This window comes from Phyllobates terribilis, unplaced genomic scaffold, assembly GCF_046119375.1.
Source record: "Phyllobates terribilis strain yellow unplaced genomic scaffold, ASM4611937v1 Scaffold_11__3_contigs__length_659146591, whole genome shotgun sequence".
NCBI classification, from domain to species: Eukaryota; Metazoa; Chordata; class Amphibia; order Anura; family Dendrobatidae; genus Phyllobates; species Phyllobates terribilis.
The window spans coordinates 93,163,846-93,188,381 of record NW_027362771.1 but is presented as its reverse complement, the minus strand read 5'-3'; the positions used below and the strand labels follow the sequence as shown (position 1 = coordinate 93,188,381).

Here is a 24,536-nt window from a genome sequence, read left to right as displayed (position 1 = left end):
TAGCAGTGTGTGGGACTTGGTCTATTAGTCCATCTATACTGACCTCCATCAGGTTGCAAATTGAATAAAAAAATTTTCTGCATCTAGCTCTGAAAAAATATTTGGGCTTCTAGCGGTGTGTGGGACTTGGTCTATTAGTCCATCTATACTGACCTCCATCAGGTTGCAAATTAAAAATAATTTTTTTCTGCATCTAACCCAGCCAATAGTTTTGGCCTAATACCACAGTTTGGCCACTCAGCTCTGCTCGGTTACCATCCATTGTTTTTTTGTGCAAACAACTCCAGAGTTGTGAATTAGTTAACCACCAAAATGAGTGGAAAAAGGCCTGCTGCTGGTGGAAAGGGGAATAGGCGTGTTGGGAAGGGGAAAAAAGGTTGTGTCCGTGGGGTAGGTGCAGAAGAAAGACCATCTTCCAGCCAAACTAAAATGTCTACTTCTTTTAGCGGACAATGTGATAAGATCCCTTTCTTACGGCCACGCCAATCGCTACAAATTCCAGATGAGGCACAAAAACAGCAGGTGCTTCAACGGATATCAAGTGCTCCTTTAAGTGGGCTCTCCTCCACATCAACTTCAACATCACAAATACTCCAGTCCTCAAAGGTGTCACCCAAATTGCACTTGCTTCCTCACAGCTCCCAAATCTCCAGCTGCCCGTCTGAGTATGAGGTAGAACAGATGGTTGAGTCTGCAGAGCTGTTTACTCATACTATAGCCTGGGAATCAGAGGTCGACTCCAGCGCTTCTGTGAATCCAGACGAGGAAATGATCTGCACTGATGCCCAGAATCTTTATGAGTCGGATCCAGGACCAGACGCAGAAGGTTCTGACCATAATGTAGACCCTCATTCCCAAACTGTAACTCCTGTTGGTGGAGACAATGAGGAAGACGATGATAAGACTTAAATACCTGATTGGAGCGACAACTTTAGTTTTTTGTCAGGGCAGGAACAGGTTGGCTCTGAGGACGACGGGTGTGATAACGCACAGGGTGATGATGATGAGGTCGGAGATCCCACTTACTGTCAACCCACAGTCAGCCAAGAGATGAGGTCAGCAGAGGAGGTGGAGGAAGATGCTAGTGACGACGAGGTCAGGTTGCGCCTTCCTGGACAGAGACGTAGTACTGGAAGCACGTCAACAACTGCATCCTCAAACACAACTCTGCCTCTCACCACAAGTCGTGGTGGCTCTTCAGGTCGCATGGGTGCTAAGCCTTGCATAGCCTGCGCATTTTTTCAGATCGATAAAGATGACCCAACTCGTGTTATCTGTAACATTTGTCAGCAAAAGCTAAGTAGAGGCCAAAAAATACATAGTTTGAGTACTTCATGCATGAACCGGCACATGGACATGAAGCATAAGTTGCAGTGGGAAGCTCAGTGTGCTACAATGTGGTCTAGCCGGCCGGGCCAACCACCGTCTGCCATATCTTGTGCATCCGCGGCCTCTTCATCCTCTGTGACTGGGGGGACAGCAGTCACACCTGTTTTGGGGCGCAGACCTGCCACCTCTTTACCCGCAACAGCCAGCGTGATTGGCAGGTCATCATTTTCTTTGGAGGTGGTAACACCAGCTGGTCTTGAGCGCTGTCCGACATCGATAGCACCACCTTTGGATCAAGGCAACATAACATGTCCGCCTGCATCTTCCTCACAGACCGGCAGTTTGCCGGGGACACCTTATCAACCCCGTCTAAGCACAATAGCCAGCCCTCGGTCCCTCAGATGTGGACAAGTAAAAGACCATTTCCTCCTAGCCATGAGAAAGCTAAGAGGTTGAATTTCACCATCTGCAAGCTCTTGGCTACAGAAATGCTGCCTTTCCGCCTGGTGGACACAGAGGATTTTCGAGACCTTATGTCCGTCGCAGTGCCCCAGTACCAGATGCCCAGTCGGCACTACTTCTCAAAGAAAGGTGTGCCTGCGCTCCACCAGCATGTCGCACACAACATCACCGCTTCTTTGAGAAACTCTGTGTGTGACAGGGTGCATTTCACCACAGACACTTGGACGAGTAGGCATGGACAGGGGCGTTACATGTCGCTGACTGGGCACTGGGTAACTATGGTGACAGCAGGACAAGGGGCTGCTGTCCAAGTCTTGCCGTCCCCACGAGTTGTGCGTCAATCCTCTTTATGTCATTTTTCCTCCACTGCTTCTGCCTCCTCAACCTCCTCTCGGTCTTCCACCTGCACCCAAAGGCTGTCTGGTCATGCCACAAGCTTTCTAACTGCGCAGAAGGGATCCTGCACACCTCCTTACTATGCTGGCAGTAGGGCTCAACGTCATCAGGCGGTTTTTACATTGAAATGTCTGGGAAATGTGAGTCACACAGCTGAGGAGTTGTGGTCAGCTCTGGAGAACCAATTTCATGAATGGTTGTCTCCACTGGACCTGAAACCAGGGAAGGCCGTGTGCGACAATGCTGCAAACCTGGGTGCGGCCCTTCGCCGGGGCAATGTCACACACGTGCCTTGTATGGCTCACGTGTTGAACCTGGTTGTCCAGCAATTTTTAGCCCACTATCCCAGACTAGATGGCCTTCTGCAGAGGGCACGGTCGCTGTGTGCTCACTTCCGCCGTTCGCATCCCGCAGCTCAGCGACTTACATCTCTACAGAAGTCGTTGGGCCTGCCACTTCACCGGCTAAAATGCGATGTGCCTACCCGGTGGAATTCACCTCTGCACATGTTGCAGCGACTGTGGCAGCACCGACAAGCCCTGGTGCAATACGTTCTGACGTATAGCCTGGGCCAACGAGATTCAGAGGTGGGGCAAATCACGCTGGAGGAGTGGTCTCAGATCAGGGACCTATGCACCCTTCTGCACAGTTTTGAAATGGCGACGAAGATGTTTAGTGCTGACGATGCCATTATCAGCATGACTATTCCGGTGATTTACATGCTGGAGCACATGTTAAACAGAATTCGGAGTCAGGTGGTGGCACAAGAGGAGGTGGAGGAAGTAGAGGAGGAGGAGTTGTATGCGGAAGGGCTAACATCTGCAAGGTCCAGACGGTCGGCAGCACCAAGGCGGCAGGCATGTGAGGGTGGGGGAGATGATTTTACCAGGGCGCATGGTAGCAGCCAAACTAGTGAGGAAGGTGCAGGAGCCCAGGAAGAAGTGGAGGACGAACTGATGGAAGACTCATCAGATGAGGGAGACCTTGATCACATTTCTGTTGTGCGAGGTTGGGGGGAGAGGACAGAGGAAGGAAGCATGATTGCTACCTCGCCACCAACACAACAGGGACTTGGTGCTCCTGGATGCGCAACACACATGAGTGCCTTCTTGCTGCACTACCTGCAACATGACCCTCGAATTGTGAGAATTAGAAATAATCCTGACTACTGGGTTGCCACACTGTTAGATCCCCGGTACAAAAGTAAATTTGCAGAAATTATTCCTGCCATAGAAAGGGATGCACGCATGCAGGAGTATCAGCAGAGACTGTTGCAGAATCTTACATGTGCTTTTCCACAAAATACCAGTGGTGCACGTAGTGAATCTCACAGTTCCAACTTGCCAACCGTGGGACCGTCAAGTGTTCAGCACTCAAACCGTAACAGAACCACAGTATCTGCTGGTAACATCAATTTTGCGGAATCATTTCACCACTTTTTTAGCCCATCCTTTGCAAGGCCACAGGAGACAAGAAGTCTGACACATAGTCAACGCCTAGAGACGATGGTACAGGAGTATCTCCAAGTAAACATTGAAGCCACGACTGTGTCACTGGACCCTTGCTCTTTTTGGGCTTCCAATCTGGATAAATGGCCGGAGCTAGCCACTTACGCCTTGGAGATCTTGTCATGCCCCGCAGCTAGCGTTCTGTCTGAACGTGTGTTCAGCGCTGCTGGTGGTGTGCTGACAGATAAGCGCACGCGGCTCTCCACTGATAATGTAGACAGACTCACGTTCATAAAGATGAACAAATCATGGATCCGAAACGACTTTTCTACCCCTGTGTCATCCTGGGGAGAGTAAAAGCTTGATGATTGGTTAAAATCACCCTACCAACCGTTTTAAGCTTTCAAATTACTAATCATGTTTATCTGTATCTTGACTGGAAAATAATTTGGGCTTTGTAGCAGTGTGCAGCACTGATCCTATTAGGCCATCTATAATAAGCTTCACCAGATTTAAAATTAAAAATAATTTTTAGCTGCATCTAGCCCGGAAAATAATTTTGGGGCTCCGAGATGCGCAAGACACATAAGTGCCTTCTTGCTGCACTACCTGCAGCATGACCCTCATATTGTCAGAATTCGAAGTAATCATGACTACTGGGTTGCCACACTCTTAGATCCCCCAAACTTTTCGATCAACCTTTTCATTTTAATAAAGACCAAAAAAATGGTCATTTTTGAAATTATAAGCATTAGCAGGTTGTTAGAAACTGAAATCAAACAGTTTTCAACTCAAAACTTTATTCTAGGTGATGTTACATTTTCACATAGGACCCCTTGTTCGAAAGGAGCTTCTGAACTCTCTCGTCCATTGAATTTGTCAGGTTTTGGATGGTTTCTGCTTCAATTGTTTTGCATGAGGACAGAATACCCTCCCAGAGCTGTTGCTTAGATGTGAACTGCCTCCCGCCATCATAGACACTCCTTTTAATGATGCTCCAAAGGTTCTGAATGGGGTAGAGGTCAGGGGAGCATGGGGGTCACACCATAAGTTTGTCCCCTTTTATGCCCATATCAGCCAGAGATGCAGATGTTTTATGTGCAGCATGAGATGGTGCATTATCATGCAGAAAAATGATCTTGCTGTGAAATACACGGTTCTTCTTCTTGAACCATGGCAGGAAGTGCTGTTTGAGAAAATCCACATACATTATGGAGTTCATCTTTAGCGCCTTCAGGGATCCTAAAGGGGCCGACAATCTCTCTCCCCATGATTCCAGCCCAAAACATTACTCCACCTCCTCCTTGTTGGCGCTGTAGCCGTGTTTGCGTGGGGTGTCCATCAACCAGCCATCCTCCACTCCATTCATCTGGACCATCGAGCGCTGCACGGCACTCATCCGTGAACAAAACAGTTTTGAAATCAGTCTTCATGTAATGTTTGGCCCACTGGAGCCGTTTCTGCTTGTGTGAAGTGGATAGAGGAGGTCGACAGGATGGCATATGCACAGCTGCAAACCTCTGAAGGACCCTGCATCTTGTTGTTCGGGGGACGTTGGAGGCACAAGCAGCTTCAAAAACTTGTCTGCTGCTATGACAAGGCTTTTTTGCCGCTGCTGTTTCAACCTGACGTAATTGCCTGTAGGAAAGAGTCCTCAATTTGCCCTTATCAGCACGCACACGTGTGTACTGTGAATCAGCTACATACTTCTTGATTGCCAAGACACTTCATCCTGATCATCGCACAATGTTGATTGTAGTCATGCCTTGACCTAAACACTCCACAATTTGTTGCTTCTCAGCAGCCGACACATCCTTTTTCTTTCCCATTTTGGCAGAAAATGTAGGCTGCTTAATAATGTGAGAGAGCCTTCTTAAGTAGTCTTGCCTTTCATTGGACACACCTGCCAAACTAATTAGCACAGGTGTCTGCAATTGCTTACAGTGATATAAAGAGCCCTGACACACATCACCATCAATGAGTTTAACTGACAAACAAACAAATTCTTCCCTTATCACTCCTAAACACTTTTTGCATAATAATTTGGAACGCGGTGTACATGTGCTTTTCCACAAAACACCAGTGGTTCACGTAGTGAATCTTACAGTTCTAACTTGCCAACCGTGGTCTGTATGGAATTGTTCAATAAAGGGCCCAAAATTAAGATAACATAGATGGGAGAGGTCTCTATGAATAGGAATTCCTAAGTATTTGATACCCTGTGAGGGCCAGGCAAAGGGAAAGTTGGACTGGATGGAATCCTATATGGATTTAGGGAGGGAGACATCGAGGGCCTCAGACTTCGCTGCATTGATTTTAAAATTTTACCATGTAACAAAGTGATCTATTTCAGCCATAACAGCAGGGATGGATATATGTGATTGAGTGATATATACTAGGACATCATCAGCAAATAGAGAGCACTTGTACTCGGTGCCTCCCACCTCAATCCACCTAATATTGGGGTTATGGCGAATTGATGAGAGCAGGTGCTCCGTCACTAGGATGTATAAGAGAGGGGACAGAGGACATCCCTGCCTTGTCCCATTGGTGATTGTGAAAGGTGATGAAAATGTTCTGACGCACCCCCTGGGCCTTGGGACACCCGGAGCCGGACCCTTTTTGGTGGATGCTGGTGGTTGTAGTCTTCGTGGCGGCGATCCGGTTCCGTGGCTCAGGGCGGTCAAACCAGTGGCGGAACTATTTATGTGGTTTTGATGTTTAAATGTCCGACTACGCCACCCGTGGATTGCGGTCAGAGTGAACCGCCGCTACAGGGCAGACCGCTAAGGCTGGTGTTGTGGGTGCAGCAGAGCGTAGCATAACTCCCCACGGGAGGAGTATAGCCTCAGGGCAGTGTATGCGGAGGATGGGGGTGATGGTGCAGGGCAGCAGCAGTAACGACATGGAGTCAGTGATGCAGTTCAGGGCCTTTACTCACAGTTCTTATTATCCAGACCACGTCTGCAGGTAACGGCTGCCCACGTCGTACTGTGCTCACCAGGTGAGGGGCTCAGACAACTCCCAGATAACTTTGGAGCGCTTCACAGGACCCCCTTTGTGTGTCCTTTGTCTGGCCTTTCTTACCAACACTTCTGTCCGGCTGCCTCGGGCCTCCTCTTGGTAAACTTGGCGCCAGTTTCCCTGACCCTATGTGGTGCCTTCCTAGCGGGTGGAGCAAGGGGCTGCGCCACATAAAATGTCAGAGCCTCCGGTTTCTAGCTGAGGGTCGTTTCCTGCCTCCACTAGTTCGGGGACCGGTCTCCCCCTTTGGCCTGACCCCTCCACGCAGGTGGATTCGGGCGTGCGGTGGCGACTCGCCCGTCCGCACCCCTGGGATCCCTTCATTCCTCGTTCCTGGAGCCTTCTCCACTCCTCTTCCTTCCTTCTCCCTCTTGCAGGCCTGGGCCTCTGTTACTAGGCCCGCCTCCGGAGCAGAGCTCATGCAGAGCCCCTGCTCCCTGCCACTTCTGCTCAGACTTCTCTGCACTGAACTAAGATGGTGCCCACCTTTTATACTCCCTTCTCAATGCACCCAGGAACTGCTTCCTCCCTGCTCCTGCACTGCAGGGTTCCCCTTCCTCAGTGTTCCCTCCCCCCACTCCAGCCAGGGACAGGGACTGTCGTGCCCATCTCAGGGGCATATTGGTCGCCCTGCCCCACGGCAATGTGGTGTAATGCATGCAGGTGTCGGGTCCTGATCCACACTCCATCCTTATCTGAGAGTGAGATATCACACCTCTGGGTGAGGTGCAATACGTCTGTAGCAACCGAGCCCTCGGTGCTACAGTTCCATTTATCTTCAGCCTAGGTGACGTATTGTGATACAGGGCCGTGATTTTGGCTATAAAAGGGTCCCCTAGACCCCTACCCCAAGCTTTTTAAGAGAATCATATATGGCGTGCCAGGAGACTCTATGGAATGCTTTCTCAGCATCCAACGAGAGTATCTACTTACAAATTTTTAACTGCATCTAGCCCAGGAAATACTTTGTGCCTAGTAGCAGTGTCTGCTAGTCAGCGGATTATCCCGGCTGTTAAGCAAGCTACACTATCTGTAGTTTGGACACTTAATTTTTTCAAAGGAAATGCTTCGGGACCACGGGATACTTAGTGAAGAGCATCAGGAGGCACCCCAAGGCATAGGGGCTGGGACTGGCACTAGGATGCCTTGCGGTGGACAGCCGAGCTCGATCCTTATAAAAGCTTTTTAACTGCAGCAGCTTTAGTGGACGCTACTGGAGCTGGAATTACGCGGCTGCTGGCATGAGACTTGCCCTCCAATAGATCCTTGTAAATGGATTTAAAGTGTATTCATTCAAATTAGAGGGACAATTTAAATTAAAAAGCTTAGAGCTGCCTCCACCACAGGGGGGCTCTCTCGACCCACCAGCGGACAGGCACCAGTATTGGGAGAGGGGGGCTGGCCGTCAGGGTTCACCGCGGCTCTGGCACAAACCCGGCGACACGGAGGTGGCACGGGCAGGAGCGGACTGGCCGTCTCGGCTTCTCACTTTTTGGATTTTAGAAGGGCATGACATGCCTATATCTGTGTCTCCCCCTCCTTTTACTCCTCCACCTCTTTTCTTTTCGCATGACTATATGTACTTGTCACTTTTCCATGTGTTAGTTGTGTCTTCTGAGCAGTTTGTCAGCTTTTGGACACCTTTGAAGGTGTTTTCTATGTGTTTCTATGTGTTTTTGTTTGCCTGCCATTGGTTTTAACGGTGTTCGAAGGTGTTCGACGAACAGTTCGACGAACAGTTCGGCGAACACACGGGTGTTCGACGAACCGAACCGAACTCGAACACTACGGGGGTGGCTCAACACTAGTGATAATCTCCTGACTATAAAACATTGAATTTTATTGAAGCTGAAACACACATCCTAGTAAATGACACCTCACTGGATTCAGGGACTCAGATCCTACACCATGCTGCTCTCAGATGACATAGCACAAACCTTCTGACAGATTCCCTTTAAAGCATATGCAAAAAATAAATAAAACCAGACTATACGTTAATGACATGTAGTAGTGCAGACCATGCACTTACATGCCATTTACAGAAAAATATTGGACATGCCTTGTATTTCACCATCTCCTTTCTGATGTCTGCTGATACTCGCCTTTGGACGGCACCGATGTCATGAACAGCGTACATTTCACAGGAGAAACATATATACAGTGGGTTCAGACCCCTTTAAATTTTTCACTCTTTGTTTCATTGCAGCCATTTGGTAAATTCTAAAAAGTTCATTTTTTTCTCATTAAAGTACACTCTGCAATCTTGTGGAAATTTTTGCAAATTTATTAAAAAAGAAAAAATGAAATGTCACATGGTCATAAGTATTCAGACCCATTGCTCAGTACTGAGTAGAAGCACCCTTTTGAGCTAGTACAGCCGTGATTCTTCTTGGGAATGATGTAACTAGTTTTTCACACTTGGATTTGGGGATCCTCTGCCATTCTTCCTTGTAGATCCTCTCCAGTTCCGTCAGGTTGGATGGTGAACGTTGGTGGACAGCCATTTTCAGGTCTCTCCAGAGATGCTCAATTGGGTTTAGGTTAGGGCTCTGGCTGGGCCAGTCAAGAATGGTCACAGAGTTGTTCTGAAGCCACTCCTTTGTTATTTTAGCTGTGTGCTTAGGGTCATTGTCTTGTTGGAAGGTGAACCTTCGGCCAAGTCTGAGGTCCAGAGCACTCTGGAAGAGGTTTTCATCCAGGATATCTCTGTACTTGGCCGCATTCATGTTTCCTTCAATTGAAACCAGTCATCCTGTCCCTGCAGCTGAAAAACACCCCCATAGCATGATGCTGCCACCACTATGTTTCACTTATGGGATTGTATTGGGCAGGTAATGAGCAGTGCCTGGTTTTCTCCACACATACTGCTTAGAATTTTCACCAAAAAGTTCTATCTTCGTCTCATCAAACCAGAGAATCTTATTTCTCATAGTTTGGGAGTCCTTCATGTGTTTTTGAGCAAACTCTATGCAGGCTTTCATATGTCTTGCACTGAGGAGAGGCTTCCGTCGGGCCACTCTGCCATAAAGGCCCGACTGGTGAAGAGCTGCAGTGATAGTTGACTTTGTGGAACTTTCTCCCATCTCCCTACTGCATCTCTGGAGTTCAGCCACAGTGATCTTGGGGTTCTTCTTTACCTCTCTCACCAAGGCTCTTCTCCCACGATTGCTCAGTTTGGCTAGTTGGCCAGGTCTAGGAAGACTTCTGGTGGTCCCAAACTTCTTCCATTTAAGGATTATGGAGGCCACTGTGCTCTTAGGAACCTTGAGTACTGCAGAAATTCTTTTGTAACCTTGGCCAGATCTGTGCCTTGCCACAATTCTGTCTCTGAGCTCCTTGGGCAGTTCCTTTGAGCGCACTGTGAGCTGTGAGGTCTTATATAGACAGGTGTGTGCCTTTGCAAATCAAGTCCTATCAGTTTAATTAAACACAGCTGGACTCCAATGAAGGAGTAGAACCATCTCAAGGAGGATCACAAGGAAATGGACAGCATGTGACTTAAATATGAGTGTCTGAGCAAAGGGTCTGAATACTTATGACCATGTGATATTTGAGTTTTTGTTTTTTAATAAATTTGCAAAAATTTCTACATTTCTATTTTTTTCAGTCAAGATGGGGTGCAGAGTGTACTTTAATGAGAAAAAAATTAACTTTTTAGAATTTACCAAATGGCTGCAATGAAACAAAGAGTGAAAAATGTATACTTTCCATACCCACTGTATAGGAATGTGGTGACATGGCTTTGGAGGAGTGCATGAAAGGAAACAACAAATGGATGGGATACAGATCTGACAAACAATGCCTAAAATGAAGGATTTGTCAACTAATGGACTGCTGTGCTTTCTGGTAAAGTTGATTTTTAGTGGTTTAAAGAGATTACAACTCTCTTACCATATTGTAGACCCTGTACTCCAGTGTTGACTTTCTACACAGAGAGTTCAGCCTCTGAAGCCCTTAGTGTAACATACCTGGCGGCGTCCTTGCATAGTGGTCCATCTCCCACTGTGCAAGAGCGCGCACTTGATCTCCAGTCCAGAATGTCTCTTTGGCTTCCCTCCATGCTGTCTGTTTGTGTCTGTTTCTGCTGCTTAAGGGCGGCGCCCGATCACTTCCTGCTTTTTGTACCTGCTGTGGGTCACACCCCTTGTGCGTCCTCAGCCTATTGCTGTCTGTCACCTGGTATATAACCCAGCTGCTCCAATCAATCCCTGCCTGAGCATAGTGTTTCATTCAGTGTGTGCTTGCACTCTGAAGGTGCCAGGTCCCGTTCTGTGTTCTCTTGTCTGCCTATCCTGGAGGCTGTATTTCCAGGCCTGTCTGAACACGCTCCTAGCCTGTTCCTCTCGCCTTCTAGGGGCCGATTACCTAGACCTGCTCCTGTATCTTGTCAGCCCTGTCTGAACACGCTCCTAGCCTGTTCCTCCTGCCTTCTAGGGGCCGATTACCTAGACCCGCTCCTGTATCTTGTCTGTCCTGTCTGAACACGCTCCTTGCCTCTTTGTCCTGCCTCTCTGGGGGCCGTATTCCCAGACCCGCTCCTGTATCCCGCTGCAGTGTCGGTCTCCTCCGTACACTCAGTTCCAGTCTGCACTCTCTCCTATCTTTTACCTGTTTTTTCTCTATGTCCGTTCCTTTCCTTTTTCTGCAGAGTCTGAACTTGTACCTAACTCCTGCTTGTTGTCTCTGTACTCCCGTTTGTGAGTTTGTGGTCCACTCGCTACTTCACTGCAAGTACCCTGTGGGTATCTGGCTCTGCCTTTCCCTTCCTGTCTGTTCCGTGTGAACAGAGCCCTGTCCCCCCTGCTCAGCCTAGCCTGCTCTGACTCCTTTGCTCACTGCTCCGGCGGTTCTAGCCTGCTCTGACTCCTTTGCTCACCGCTCCGGCGGTTCTAGCCTGCTCTGACTCCTTTGCTCACCGCTCCGGCGGTTCTAGCCTGCTCTGACTCCTTTGCTCACCGCACCGGCGGTTCTAGCCTGCTCTGACTCCTTTGCTCACCTCTCCAGCGGTTCTAGCCTGCTCTGACTCCTTTGCTCACCGCTCCGGCGGTTCTAGCCTGCTCTGACTCCTTTGCTCACCGCTTCGGTGGTTCTAGCCTGCTCTGACTCCTTTGCTCACCGCTCCGGCGGTTCTAGCCTGCTCTGACTCCTTTGCTCACTGCTCCGGCAGTCTCGCTCAGCTCTGACCCTTTGCTCACCGCTCCAGGCGGCCTTGTCCTGCCCTGCTCTCGCTCACCTCTCTGGGCCCTCACTCTGCTGTGTTTGTCCGCCACATCTGTGGTTCTGTTCCTGAGTCCCAGTGTGTACTGGGTCCCATTCCCCCTGTGTTCCTACCTGCTAGTGCCTCCCTGTCTGAACTCTAGCCGTGCTTGCCTGTACCCCCCTGCCTGCATACCCGCCTGCCTGCATACCAATCGTGCCTGCCTATTCCCACCAGTCTGTGTGCCAGCCTACCAGTCTGTTCCTGTATTCCCCTGTGTGGGTCAACAGCCGTGTCCGGGGTCTGTCCTGGAGTAGCACCTGGTCCCTCTGCTCGGTTCCTCCTTGGTGCACTGGCGTCGTATGCCGTCGTGCGACCCTGGTCGGATCGGGTGAATACCTAGTTACGCCCCTCCAGGCATTCACTCTCCGGCACGGTCCAGTGGAATCACACGCACACGCCGCTCAGCCCGGGCGTGTGCATTACACTTAGCAATCAGAATTTATTGTCAGAGGAGCAGCTTATTCCTGCATATTTCTTCTGGGAATTACACTAAAGGGAATCTGTCAGCAGGTTTTGCTATGTAATCTGAGAACAGCATGATGTAGGGGCAGAGGGCCTGATTCCAGAGATGTATCACATACTGGGCTGTTTGGTGTAGACTGGATAGCATCCCTGTTGTAGATGTAGCAGTGGGCAGAATGCTAAGCTGTGTATAACTTCGCCCCCACCACTGATTGGCTGCTCACTTATAATGTATAGTGTACACAGGAAGCTGCCAATCAGTGGTGAGGGCGTAGTTACACAAATTAGCCTGACTGGTCTACATGTGAGACCTAGTCCTCTAGTGATAATCTCCTGCTGATAAATACTGATTGTATTGAAACTACAGCAAGCTGCTTAGCAAGTTACACATCTCTGGAATCAGGCTCTCTGCTCCTACATTTTGCTGCTCTCAGATTAAATAGCTGACAGATTCCCTTTAACGCACAGCACTAAAGGAGGCCATGAAGTACCCCACGGTGACAGCTGTTCACATGCAGAGTAATGCGCAGAGTCTATCTAAAATCTGATTCTAGAAATTAGTGGCCTCTAACCGCACTTTAATGATAGCATTTCACCAGCTTATTACACATGATTGCAGCGACTACTCAGCGAGTTTTATGTCAAAGACCTTTACCATAATAACTGCATAATAAAGTAATCAGGGATTCGCTAAATATGCCAACATTACATCACTTAGCAGCAATATTGTAATAAAAGATATGACTATAAAAATTATTGGGATAACGCTTTTCAATAAAAACTGGATTTTTCGTCTTTATCGACTACATTGTTTTTTGACTTTGGCATTATGCATGTAAAATCCTCCCAGTGACCAACTGGTAATATGCTTTAATTTTCTACACTGCACTGGAAAAGGAAACTCCAAAAAAATTAAATGGAGAGACCGAACATGAGTGGCCATCGCTCCATTCCCTGCAGTGCAAGACAGGGCTGCACTCTCGAGATTTGGGATCCACTTTTTATTAGACATTTACGCCATGTGCTGTGGATATGCTGTAAATGTCTGAGATGGGGATACCCCCTTTTAACATCTGGATCCTCCCACACACCAGCTCTCGTCCCTTATATATACACATACATTTTACATGTGGCCTCTGCCTCTGGATAAGCTGATGTATGGAGAACTTGCATCGGAAGCTGCTGTGTCAGGAAGGTTCACTGACTCCATGAGCATTTCCCTGGCTTACCTAGAAGATTGTATCCCCAAGGCCTTTTTTACAGCCTGACCCTGTATACAACACCTCTGCAATGTAAAAGCATTTGCAGCATACTAGATAGTCAGCAGCCTTGGTCTAACTCAGGGGAATCATACACCTTCCGCAGCAGATAGGTATGAGGAGTCAGGGGCCATGCATTAAATGCAGGTGCACTTCATGGCTTAGCTTTTAGGCTTATACAAGTGGCCTATTTTAGGATCCCATACACTGTGTGCAGAATTATTAGGCAAGTTGTATTTTAGAGGATTATTTTTATTATTGATCAACATCTGTGTTCTCAATCAACCCAAAAGACTCATAAATATCCAAGCTTAATATTTTTGGAAGTTGGAGTGTTTTTTTTTTAGATTTGGACATCTTAGGAGGATATCTGTTTGTACAGGTAACTATTACTGTGCAGTATTATTAGGCAACTTAATAAAAACCAAATATAATTCCATCTCACTTGTTTATTTTCACCTTGTAAACCAATATCAGTGCACAAAATTTAGAGATAAACATTTCTGACATGCAAAAACAAAAACCCCAAAAATTAGTTATCAATATAGCCACCTTTCTTTATGATAACACTCAACAGCCTTCCATCCATAGATTCTGTCAGTTGCTTGATCTGTTTTCGATCAACATTGCGTGCAGCAGCCACCACAGCCTCCCAGACACTGTTCCGAGAGGTGTACTGTTTTCCCTCCCTGTAGATCTCACATTTTATGATGGACCACAGGTTCTCTATGGGGTTCAGATCAGGTGAACAAGGGGGCCATGTCATTATTTTTTCTTCTTTTAGACCTTCACTGGCCAGCCACGCTGTGGAGTAGTTGGATGCATGTGATGGAGCATTGTCCTGCATGAAAATCATGTTTTTCTTGAACGACACAGACTTCTTCCTGTACCACTGCTTGAAGAAGTTGTCTTCCAGAATCTGGCAGTTGGTCTGGGAGTTGAGCTTCACTCCATCCTCAACCCGAAAAGGTTCCACAAGTTCATCTTTGATGATACCAGCCCATACCAGTACCCCACCTCCACCTTGCTGGCATCTGAGTCGGAGTGGAGCTCTCTGCCCTTTACTGATCCAGCCTCTGGCCCATCCATCTGGCCCATCAAGAGTCACTCTCATTTCATCAGTCCATAAAACCTTTGAAAAATCAGTCTTAAGATATTTCTTGGCCCATTCTTGACGTTTTATCTTATGTTTCTTGTTCAAAGGTGGTCGTTTTTCAGCCTTCCTTACCTTGGCCATGTCCCTGAGTATTGCACACCTTGTGCTTTTTGATACTCCAGTAACGTTGCAGCTCTGAAATATGGCAAAACTGGTGGCGAATGGCATCTTGGCAGCTTCACGCTTGATTTTCCTCAATTCATGGGCAGTTATTTTGCGCCTTTTTTGGCCAACACGCTTCTTATGACCCTGTTGGCTATTTGCCATGAAATGCTTGATTGTTCGGTGATCACGCTTCAAAAGTTTGGAAATTTCAAGACTGCTGCATCCCTCTGCAAGACATCTCACAATTTTGGACTTTTCAGAGCCCGTCAAATCTCTCTTCTGACCCATTTTGCCAAAGGAAAGGATGTTGCCTAATAATTAAGCACACCTTATATAGGGTGTTGATGTCATTAGTCAACACCCCTCCTCATTACAGAGATGCACATCACCAGATTTACTCAATTGGTAGTTGGCTCTCAAGCCTATGCAGCTTGGAGTAGGACAACATGTATAAAAAGTATCATGTGATCAAAATACTCATTTACCTAATAATTCTGCACACAGTGTAGATTGATTAATGCACACTTTTTCCCTTGCTTTGATGCATTAAGTTGAAGAATGTATGGAATGCTTCACTACTCACAATTGCCTTCTGCCTCCTCCTCTGGACTTGCCTCTGGCTCAAGTTTACAGTCTGTCTCTGTTCATTGCTTTCACACCTGCTTAAAGACAGATAAAGGAAACATGTGAATAAAAATCAGTAATGATATTATCTATCTATATCTATATATTCATACATTCATTTTCTATTGTCAGCACCCACAGAGAAGCCATAAGGAGTATTATGCAAAAGGTAAATGTCACAGATATGAATAATTTAACGGCAAAGCTTATGCTATTGCAGAAAACCCCTGGGCCATCTCATTTACTGTGACCAGATACTAGGCATCCAGCACAAGCATCAGCAATATTACGGTATGGCAGGATGAAATGTTATTGCAAGCTAAGTATTATTAGTAAAAAAATATCTTGACGGCGAGCAGAATGTAGAAAGCGGACACCACCTGGCATCTACCTGATCTGCTGCCTTCACTAAAAGCTATCTCAATACATAAATACAGTACTGTATATATACTGGACAAGTGTACCTGTGTGTCCTCTTGCTGTCGGATGAGCTTATAACTCTAGCAGTGGTGGGTTGACGATAGCTCTGTAACTTGGATTGGGGGCTCCTTCTAGAACACAACTTTGCTCTAAGAGGTGACAGGCAAACCTCGTCAGGAGAGCTGCAGTCGCTGTCCTCAAAAACCGAGTCATACTCAGGGTTAATACATGTAACATCATCCTCTTCCTCTTTAAGAGTATTATCTGGAAAGCCAAAATGCTTAGTGAGACTGGCTCGAATCTCATGATCTTTTAAGACTTTGGTGTCTTGTGTCAAAGACCCTTCGGTGATTTTCCGCTGTGATACTGGAGGTATGGGCTGCTTCTTTTTCTTTTCACCATAATTTGGTAGATCCAGAGACTTCAATACTTTTCTCTGGAGAACAGTTTCCGATTTCTTAACCTGGCAATAATCATGGTCTCCAAAAGAGCGGGAAAATGGTCTTTTATGTCCAAGTGAGGGAGAGGTTGCTGGAAGGGACTGTGAGCGACTCAAATGTGCATATAGTTCGGTCCTTTCTGGATGCTTCTTTGAAAGTTTCCTATTGACAGACAGAGTTACGTCTGCTTCTCCTTTGAGAGACAGGAGTGGACCTTTAGTTACAGATTCCGGATTGATCTCTGGTTTGTACAGGTCTTCTTCTGCAGGCTTGTATGGTGGAGTAGTGGGTGGGGTGAGTCCTTTTGGGAAAATACAACAAGATTATTCTTGTTGCATTACAAACAGTTTTTATAATATATGCAATACATATACAATCTGGCTGTCCCTGTAATGAGTCCCCAACCCCTCCATTACTTATATTTTTTTTATATAAACCCCCGCGTTCATTCCTGTTCTGTATCTGTCCCACAGTTCCCTAATTTCCACACTCAGGGTCTGCTCGTTCCTTCTACAAAAGCACCATCTAGAGACTCCTATACAGTCTCAAGATGGATACAACTCTGAACTTACAGTTTCTCTTTCCTAACATTCCTCCCACTTCACGTACTATGTGCTGTCCTAACACTCTCCTATTGTCCGTAATATTACATATGATGACACTGGCTCAATGTATTGTAAGGGGAGCAACAAGTCATTATGTAGTAATTCATTCTAATGTGATCTATAACACCCAGCTCTATCCCCTCTGTCTAAAGTCACAAGCTGCTAAGATTATTTGTTCTGTGATGAGCCTGCAAGGTATGTGCTCTCCCTCCCTATGCACATCACCAGTCACTGTAAACTTGCCAAGGCAGACTGGCCGCGACCACCATGACACAACCATTAGGAGCTCACTGTAGAGCTGAGCCATGCAAAGCACAGGCAGGACATTTCTACTCTGTGCTTTAAACAGAATGTAGCAGGAAGAAAGCAGCTGGAGGTCACATCAGCAACTCCGGAAGAGAATAGAATTTAAATAGCCAGTAAGCATAGGCGGATTATAATGAGGGCAATCCAGGCTAAAGCCCGGGGCCTCGGGCCTCCAGGGGGCCCGGGGCTCCGGGGTGTCTATGTCCAAATTGACCTCATTATATGTGCAGCGCCGCGGCACATACTGACAGACAGTGGCGGGGGGGTCCCCGGACCGCTCCCCCAGCAGCGGCGCATGGACGCTGCTTCTTCTCCCGCCGGGCCAGCACTGCAGCAGTTAACTTCCCTGTGCTGGCCCGGCCGCGTCACTGCTAGGAGACACGGCCCTGTGCGCGGCCGTGTCTGCTAGTGTGACGTCACGCAGTGCGCGCCCTGCACTGCTACTTACCACCGGAGAGGAGCAGGACTGGAGCCAAGCCGGGGGATGGTGAGTCTGTGTGTGTCTGTGTGTGTGTGTCTGTGTGTGAGTCTGTGTGTGAGAGAGAGTGTGTATGTGAGAGAGTGTGTATGTGTGAGATTGAGTGTGTGTATGTGTGATTGAGTGAGTGTGTGTGTGTGTGCAGGCAGATATCATTGTGCGATGTCTGTTTATATGTATTTTTGTGTCTCAAATGTGTTTATGCGTGTATGTATATGTCTGTATATGTTTGTGTGTGCGTGACTGCGTGCAGCCTCCCGCTGTCTCTGGGGGTGGCGCCGTGCGGCCGCCCGCTGTGTATAGATGGCGCCGTGTGGCCTCCTGCTGTGTATAGATGGCGCCGTGCGGCCTCCCGCTGTGTGTAAATGGCTACGTGCGGCCTCCCGCTGTGTGTAGATGGCTACGTGCGGCCTCCCACTGTGTGTAGATGGCTATGTGCGGCCTCCCTCTTTGTGTGGAGATGGCAATGTGCGGCCTCCCGCTGTATAGATGGCTACGTGCGGCCTCCCGCTGTGTATAGATGGCTACGTGCGGCCTCCCGCTGTGTATAGATGGCTACGTGCGGCCTCCCGCTGTGTATAGATGGCTACGTGCGGCCTCTCGCTGTGTATAGATGGCTACGTGCGGCCTCCCGCTGTGTGTAGATGGCTACGTGCAGCCTCCCGCTGTGTGTAGATGGCTACGTGCGGCCTCCCGCTGTGTGTAGATGGCTACGTGCGGCCTCCCGCTGTGTGTAGATGGCGCCGTGCGGCCTCCCGCTGTGTGTAGATGGCGCCGTGCGGCCTCCCGCTGTGTGTACATGGTGCCGTGCGGCCTCCCGCTGTGTGTACATGGCGCCGTGCGGCCTCCCGCTGTGTGTACATGGCGCCGTGCGGCCTCCCGCCATGTTTAGATGGCTACGTGTGCTCAATATTGAGTCATACAATTAATGTAAGGCTATGTGCCCACGATGCTCCGGATTTTTTTTGAGCGTTTCTGCATCTCCCTGGAAAAAAAACACATGCGGATTGTACATGAGTTTTCCTGCCAGGGACATGCGGATGTGAAGCGTTATTCACTGGCATTTCTGCATGCGGGTTATCAAGCGCTTTTCCAAGCGATTTTAGCATCACTTGGAAAGTGCTTGACAACTTGGTCACACTATATAAATCCATGCAACCGGCATGGATTTATATAGTGTGACCGTAAAAGAATGGTAAAAAATAAATATATACTTACCTTCTGATGGCCTGCCAACGTCAGCGGTCGCGTGACCCGTCACATGACTAAATGACGTCACGGCAAGTCCTTTTCAGACCATCGTGAACTGCCGGCAAGCCAGGACGCATCGGATAAAGACACCGGGGGCCATCAGAAGGTAAGTATAATATTTATTTTTTATTTTATTCCTTTTTTTTTTTACAGGTACTATGGTACCCGGGTCCGGAGGAGAGTCTCCTCTCCTCTAGACCTGGGTACCATCCGCACATTAGAACGCATGGAATGCTTATCTACATATACAGTGATGCGGAATCCATGCGTTCCAATGCAAGTCAATGGCGGCGAAAACGCAGCGCTTCCGCAAAATAATTGGTAATGCTGCGGATTTTTCCGCAATGATAATCCGCAGCGGAAATTTCCGCAGCATGTGCACAGCACATGCGGATTATCATTGGGGAACATGGCAGACCTTCTACCAAGCGTTTTTTAAGCGTTTCTGCAGCGGAATAGCTTAAAAAACGCATAGTGGGCACACAGCCTAAAAAAAATTCTTATAATTAATATTGTGCCAAATTTCACGTGAACTATCACATGATCTATCACAGGGGATCATGTGACATGTGATACATCAGGTGGGGGGGGGGGCCGCGCCTTCTAAACTGCCCGGGGCCCTTGCTACTCTTAATCCACCCCTGCCAGTAAGTGATAAAGTTTCTTAATTTTAACATTGATTAAAGGGGTTTTCCAGGCACACAGATAATTGCTGATAGTATTTACAAAACTACGCATTAAATTCTACTTCCCTCACACCTTTTAAAGGTCCTTTCATATCATTCCATAGTTCATGCCCTATTTGGAGACTATTAGGGAATGTAGGTGATAGTTCATAGCTGAAAGGGTTTATCAGATTGGGCCTCCTGGTTTATGTTAACTACAATGGGAAGTGTTTGTAAGAAACTATTACACCTAAAAAGGTGAAAGTAGATGCTAATAACAAATTCCTAATAAAACATATATAGAACAGAATACAGTCCTTACCTGCGGTCCCACACAACTCAACGGTAAGCCCTTGCTCGAAAGTCCTCTTTTCAAATGTAGGGCTGCTGCAAAAGATCAAGGGGAAATTTAAGGCCAAGCATTGCCAAACTGATGAGCTAAGAAAACATAGGGTAATTCTAGATTCTGCACCTAAATTTTCAATAAATGCATGGCCATTTTTAGCCAATTAAAGGTGAATTGGGGTATACCCCTTTAAATTATCAAAGTAAAATTTACAAAATAAGCATGGTGTAGAAAACAGACACTTTCAATATGATAAATTAAGAAAAAAGGCCTAGAAGGGTAAATATGAAAGAGCATTCTTTTACCACAAGGTGGCAGTGCGAAACCCTGAGCATGTAGGGCAAAATGGATAACATGAAGAATTATATTGGTACAGTTGCTTGACTTTAGCAATGGGCATTTGTGGATTGATTGAGGAAGGTTATTTGTGTTTATTTCTTATAGTCATTTCATCATCGTCGACAGCGTGCCATATATATAGCACGCCTATGGTAAGGAAGTTTGAAATGGAAAAAAATAAATAAATAAAACTTGGCTTGATGATTGCATATAATACAGTAGTATATAAAGTGCTTACGTTTCAGCTGGGGACAATGGAGAGCATCCGATATTATCTGAAAGTGTGAAAGTAAATTAGAATATTATTGGAATTTTATAAAATGCATCTAGGAGCAATGCTAATTATTTCCACTTGGTGGCGCTAAAGCCTATAGATACATTAAGGTACATTAATGAGAACACTTAGTCTGACTAGAATGCTGAAATCCCAATTACCTGTACTATACGAGAAAGGATTAAAATGTGGATGCAGAAACACACACTGATCCTTTCTTCAAAAGACATTTTTAATGTAATTTTTGTATAAGCTCTGCCAATGATTTCTTAGGCTTCCTGTCTGAGACACACTATTCTCGAAAAGGTTTATGTTTTACATGTCTGCTTATCAAATTACCCAATACATGGTTTACATTACAAATTGGAATGAAGACTTAATTTCACATGCGTTTTCAGAATGGGAGCTAACAGGAGAAATCTATATAGGATTTCAATCATCCTTGTGGCTAAGTTTATGGGAAATCTGTCACCAAGTGTATGCTTTGCAATCTGTGGTCACCATAAAATAGTGACATAGACCTTTAATGCAGTTCTGTATTACTTTCTAGGCTCCTTGCAGTAGTTTTGATAATATACAGTGTATATAAAAAAGTCTACACAACCCTGTTAAAATTCCAGGTTTTTGTCATGTAAAAAATATCAAAATGAATCATTTCAGAACTTTTTCCAACTTTAATCAATATAAATCCATTGAGAAAAACTGAAATCAATTTGAGGGGGGAAATAAAAATAACAAAACTAAAATAATGTGGTTGCATAAGTGTGAACACCCTCTTATATCTGGGGATGTGGATGTGTTCGGAATTAGCCAATCACATGTAAACTCATGTTAAATAGTAGTCAGTACACAGCTGCCACCATTTATAGTGATTCTGATTAACCCAATAGAAAGTCTACCTTTTCTAGTAGAATTTTAATGACTTTTTCAGTTTCATTTTACAAAAGTCATGGTTCAGAAACAGCTTATAACACATCAAAGGGTTCTCATTGTTGAAAGTTATCAGTCAGGAGAAGGCTACAAATATTTTTTCCAAGGCATTAGATATACTATGAAACATTATGAAGAAGTGGCTTAATGGGGTGATCCAAAACGAACACGGATTTAATCCTAAATCTCTATTTAGTGTAATAATCTAATTTTTTTTCTAATATACTTTTTTTTTTTTTTTTAAACCAATTATTTTTATTTAGGTTTCAAAAATTTACAGCAAACAGTTATCAATATACATATAACAATTCACATAACGTGTAGTAATACAGTCAAAACCCTCTCCCCCCTCCCCCCTCCCGCCAATACTCCTTATGCCGGGCATACCTGGGAACATTGACAATCATATTACCGCCATCCATGCGGACCATATTTTCCCAAAAGTTCTCTCTCCATGCCTCCGCCTGTAAATGCTTTCCTCTAAATGCATTACCGTACGTGTCTGAGCAATAAATTCCCTCCTAGTGGGGGGTTCCGAATCTGTCCATTTTCGTGCTATTAGTTTGCGTGCCACATATAGCAATCGCGCTATCGCCACTTTGTAATGTTCTGAGACAGGTATTCCATCCACCTCCCCCAAAACACACAGCACCGGGTTTCTGTCAATTGTACATGTATAAGCCCTCTCAATTTTGTTAACAACGACCAACCAATAAGCCACTAGCCGTGGGCATGACCATAGCATGTGTAGCAGTCCGGCCTGGTCCGTGCCACATCTAGGGCAACTGGAATCTCCCCTCAAGCCCGCCTTGTACAGGCGCAGCGGTGTTTTGTATGTCCTATGTATTATGTATAATTGGGAGATCCGTGCCTGCTCGCTTAAAGAGATCTTCGGGACATATTCTAGAATTGCCTCCCATTGTTCTGTTGTGAGGGTACCCACCTCCCTTTCCCATTTACTCTTTGCAATGAAGTGATTTCCCCCCAGATAGGAGTGCAGTAGGTCATGATATAAGCTCGATATGACTCCCCTCGTCCCTCCCTTCATACATACAGAGTCTAGTACAATGTCACCCTGAACCGTCATGGCTCCCAATCCACACTGTGCCCTCCAAGCATGTCGAAGCCTATAGTATTGAAATCCCCATACCAAAGGCAAATCAAATTCTTCTCTCAATTTCTCAAAGGTCTTCAGGTCCGTTCCACTCTGCAGCTGGCACACATATCTCACTCCTTGCGCCTTCCAATTGCCCATTTGACACAGCTTATTAAGTTCCGGCAGATGTTCATTGCCCAACACCGGTGAGTACTTAGTCAGCCCGTCCACCCCCCTGATCTTTTTAATAGTGTCCCATACCTTCTGAGTCAAGCCTAAGGTAGGATATATTGCTCCCAATTTCTTAAAGGTACCATCCTCTAACGCCTGGACCAGTGGGCGTCTCCCCGACACATGTACCAGCACCCGGCAAGCTGCCCCTCCACAATCGGGTTCTCTCCATCCCCTGACATGCTGGCCCTGTACTGCCAAGAAATAGACCCAGGGATTGGGTGCGGCCAATCCTCCCTCCTCCTTCCCATTTTGCAGCGTTCCCAATTTAATCCTTGCCTGCCTCTTGCCCCATATCAAGGATCTGAAGATAGAATCAATACCCTGAAACCGTTTTTTTGGTAGCCATATCGGTGAGTTGTGCAAAACGTACATTAGTTGTGGCATAAGGACCATCTTAATCAGGTTAGTTCTACCCGTCACCGTCAAAGCCAATTGGCACCATGCGCCTATTTTCTTTTTAAATTTCTCTAGCAGAGGAACTAAATTCAGATCCGTGAATCGTGTCAATGGAAGCACCACCCATATCCCAAGGTATTTAAATTGTGAAACCAGCTGGAGCTGCTTCCCCCTCTCATCTATCTCCTCCGCTTTTATTGGTCTATCTACAGCCATGACATAAGACTTGTGCCAGTTTATCTCCAGTCCCGAAATGCTCCCAAAGTGTTTAATTACATCCATCGTGCACCCCAATGCCTCTCCTGCATTTTCCAGAAATAACAGGATGTCATCGGCATACAGTGATATTTTTTCTTCCAGCCTCCCAAATTTAAATCCGACCACTCCTCTCTCAGCTCTTATTTTGGCCGCCAGGGGCTCCACTGCCACCGCAAACAATAGCGGGGACAGCGGGCACCCCTTCCTTGTGCCCCTATGTAAGTCAAACATCCCGGACCGTTCACCATTCACCTTAACTACCGCCCTTGGGGAGGAGTACAATAACTTCATCCAGGCCATGAATGCGGGGCCAAATCCCATTATTTCCATGATTTTCCATAAATATTTCCATTCCACGCTATCAAATGTTTTTCTAGCGTCCAATGACATCACTATTCTCCCGCCACCATTATCAGCAGGCAGCTGCATATTAAGAAATAATCTTCTCAAGTTAACAGCCGTGGAGCGGTTGGGCATAAAGCCCGACTGGTCCTCGTGAATAACAGTATGCACAACCCCGGTGAGCCGGGTGGCCAGGATCTTAGCGAGTATTTTGACATCCGTTGTCAACAACGATATGGGCCTATACGACTCCGCATCCATGGGGTCTTTCCCCTCCTTTGGCAGAACCACTATCACCGCTTCCTCCATTGATCTCGGTAACGCCCCCTTCACCAAAGCCTCATCAAACACAGATTTCAATTTTGGAGCTAGCAGTTCCACCAGCTCCCTGTACACCTCCCCAGGTAGACCATCAGCACCCGGTGATTTGTTATTGGGCATAGACAGAATTGCACATTCCACCTCCTCCACACTCACAGGTTCATCCAACCTCATCCTATCTTCCTCAGACAATTTAGACAGTGAGATGCCTTCCAAAAATTCCTCTACGGCCCCCTCCGTGTCCCGTACTCTTGAATTGTACAGTGCCATGTAATATTCCTTGAAGACCTCCAATATGTCCTTTGTGTCT

The 24,536-nt window shown here is 46.6% G+C and overlaps 1 protein-coding gene across 2 annotated transcripts in view; it reads right to left on the bottom strand.

The window, feature by feature from the left end:
- PPARGC1B (PPARG coactivator 1 beta) overlaps positions 1-24,536 on the bottom strand; it is a 137,109-nt gene that overhangs the window by 8,433 nt on the left and 104,140 nt on the right. Inside the window, exons 6-9 of one of the 2 annotated variants that reach the window (XM_073651341.1) lie at positions 20,614-20,650; positions 20,013-20,077; positions 15,990-16,686; positions 15,485-15,563 (exon numbers count right to left, since the gene is read on the bottom strand). In XM_073651341.1, the coding sequence (XP_073507442.1) occupies positions 15,485-15,563; positions 15,990-16,686; positions 20,013-20,077; positions 20,614-20,650 (878 nt within the window). The remainder of the gene's footprint in view (positions 1-15,484; positions 15,564-15,989; positions 16,687-20,012; positions 20,078-20,613; positions 20,651-24,536) is intronic. The other variant, XM_073651342.1, reaches the window with a different exon arrangement.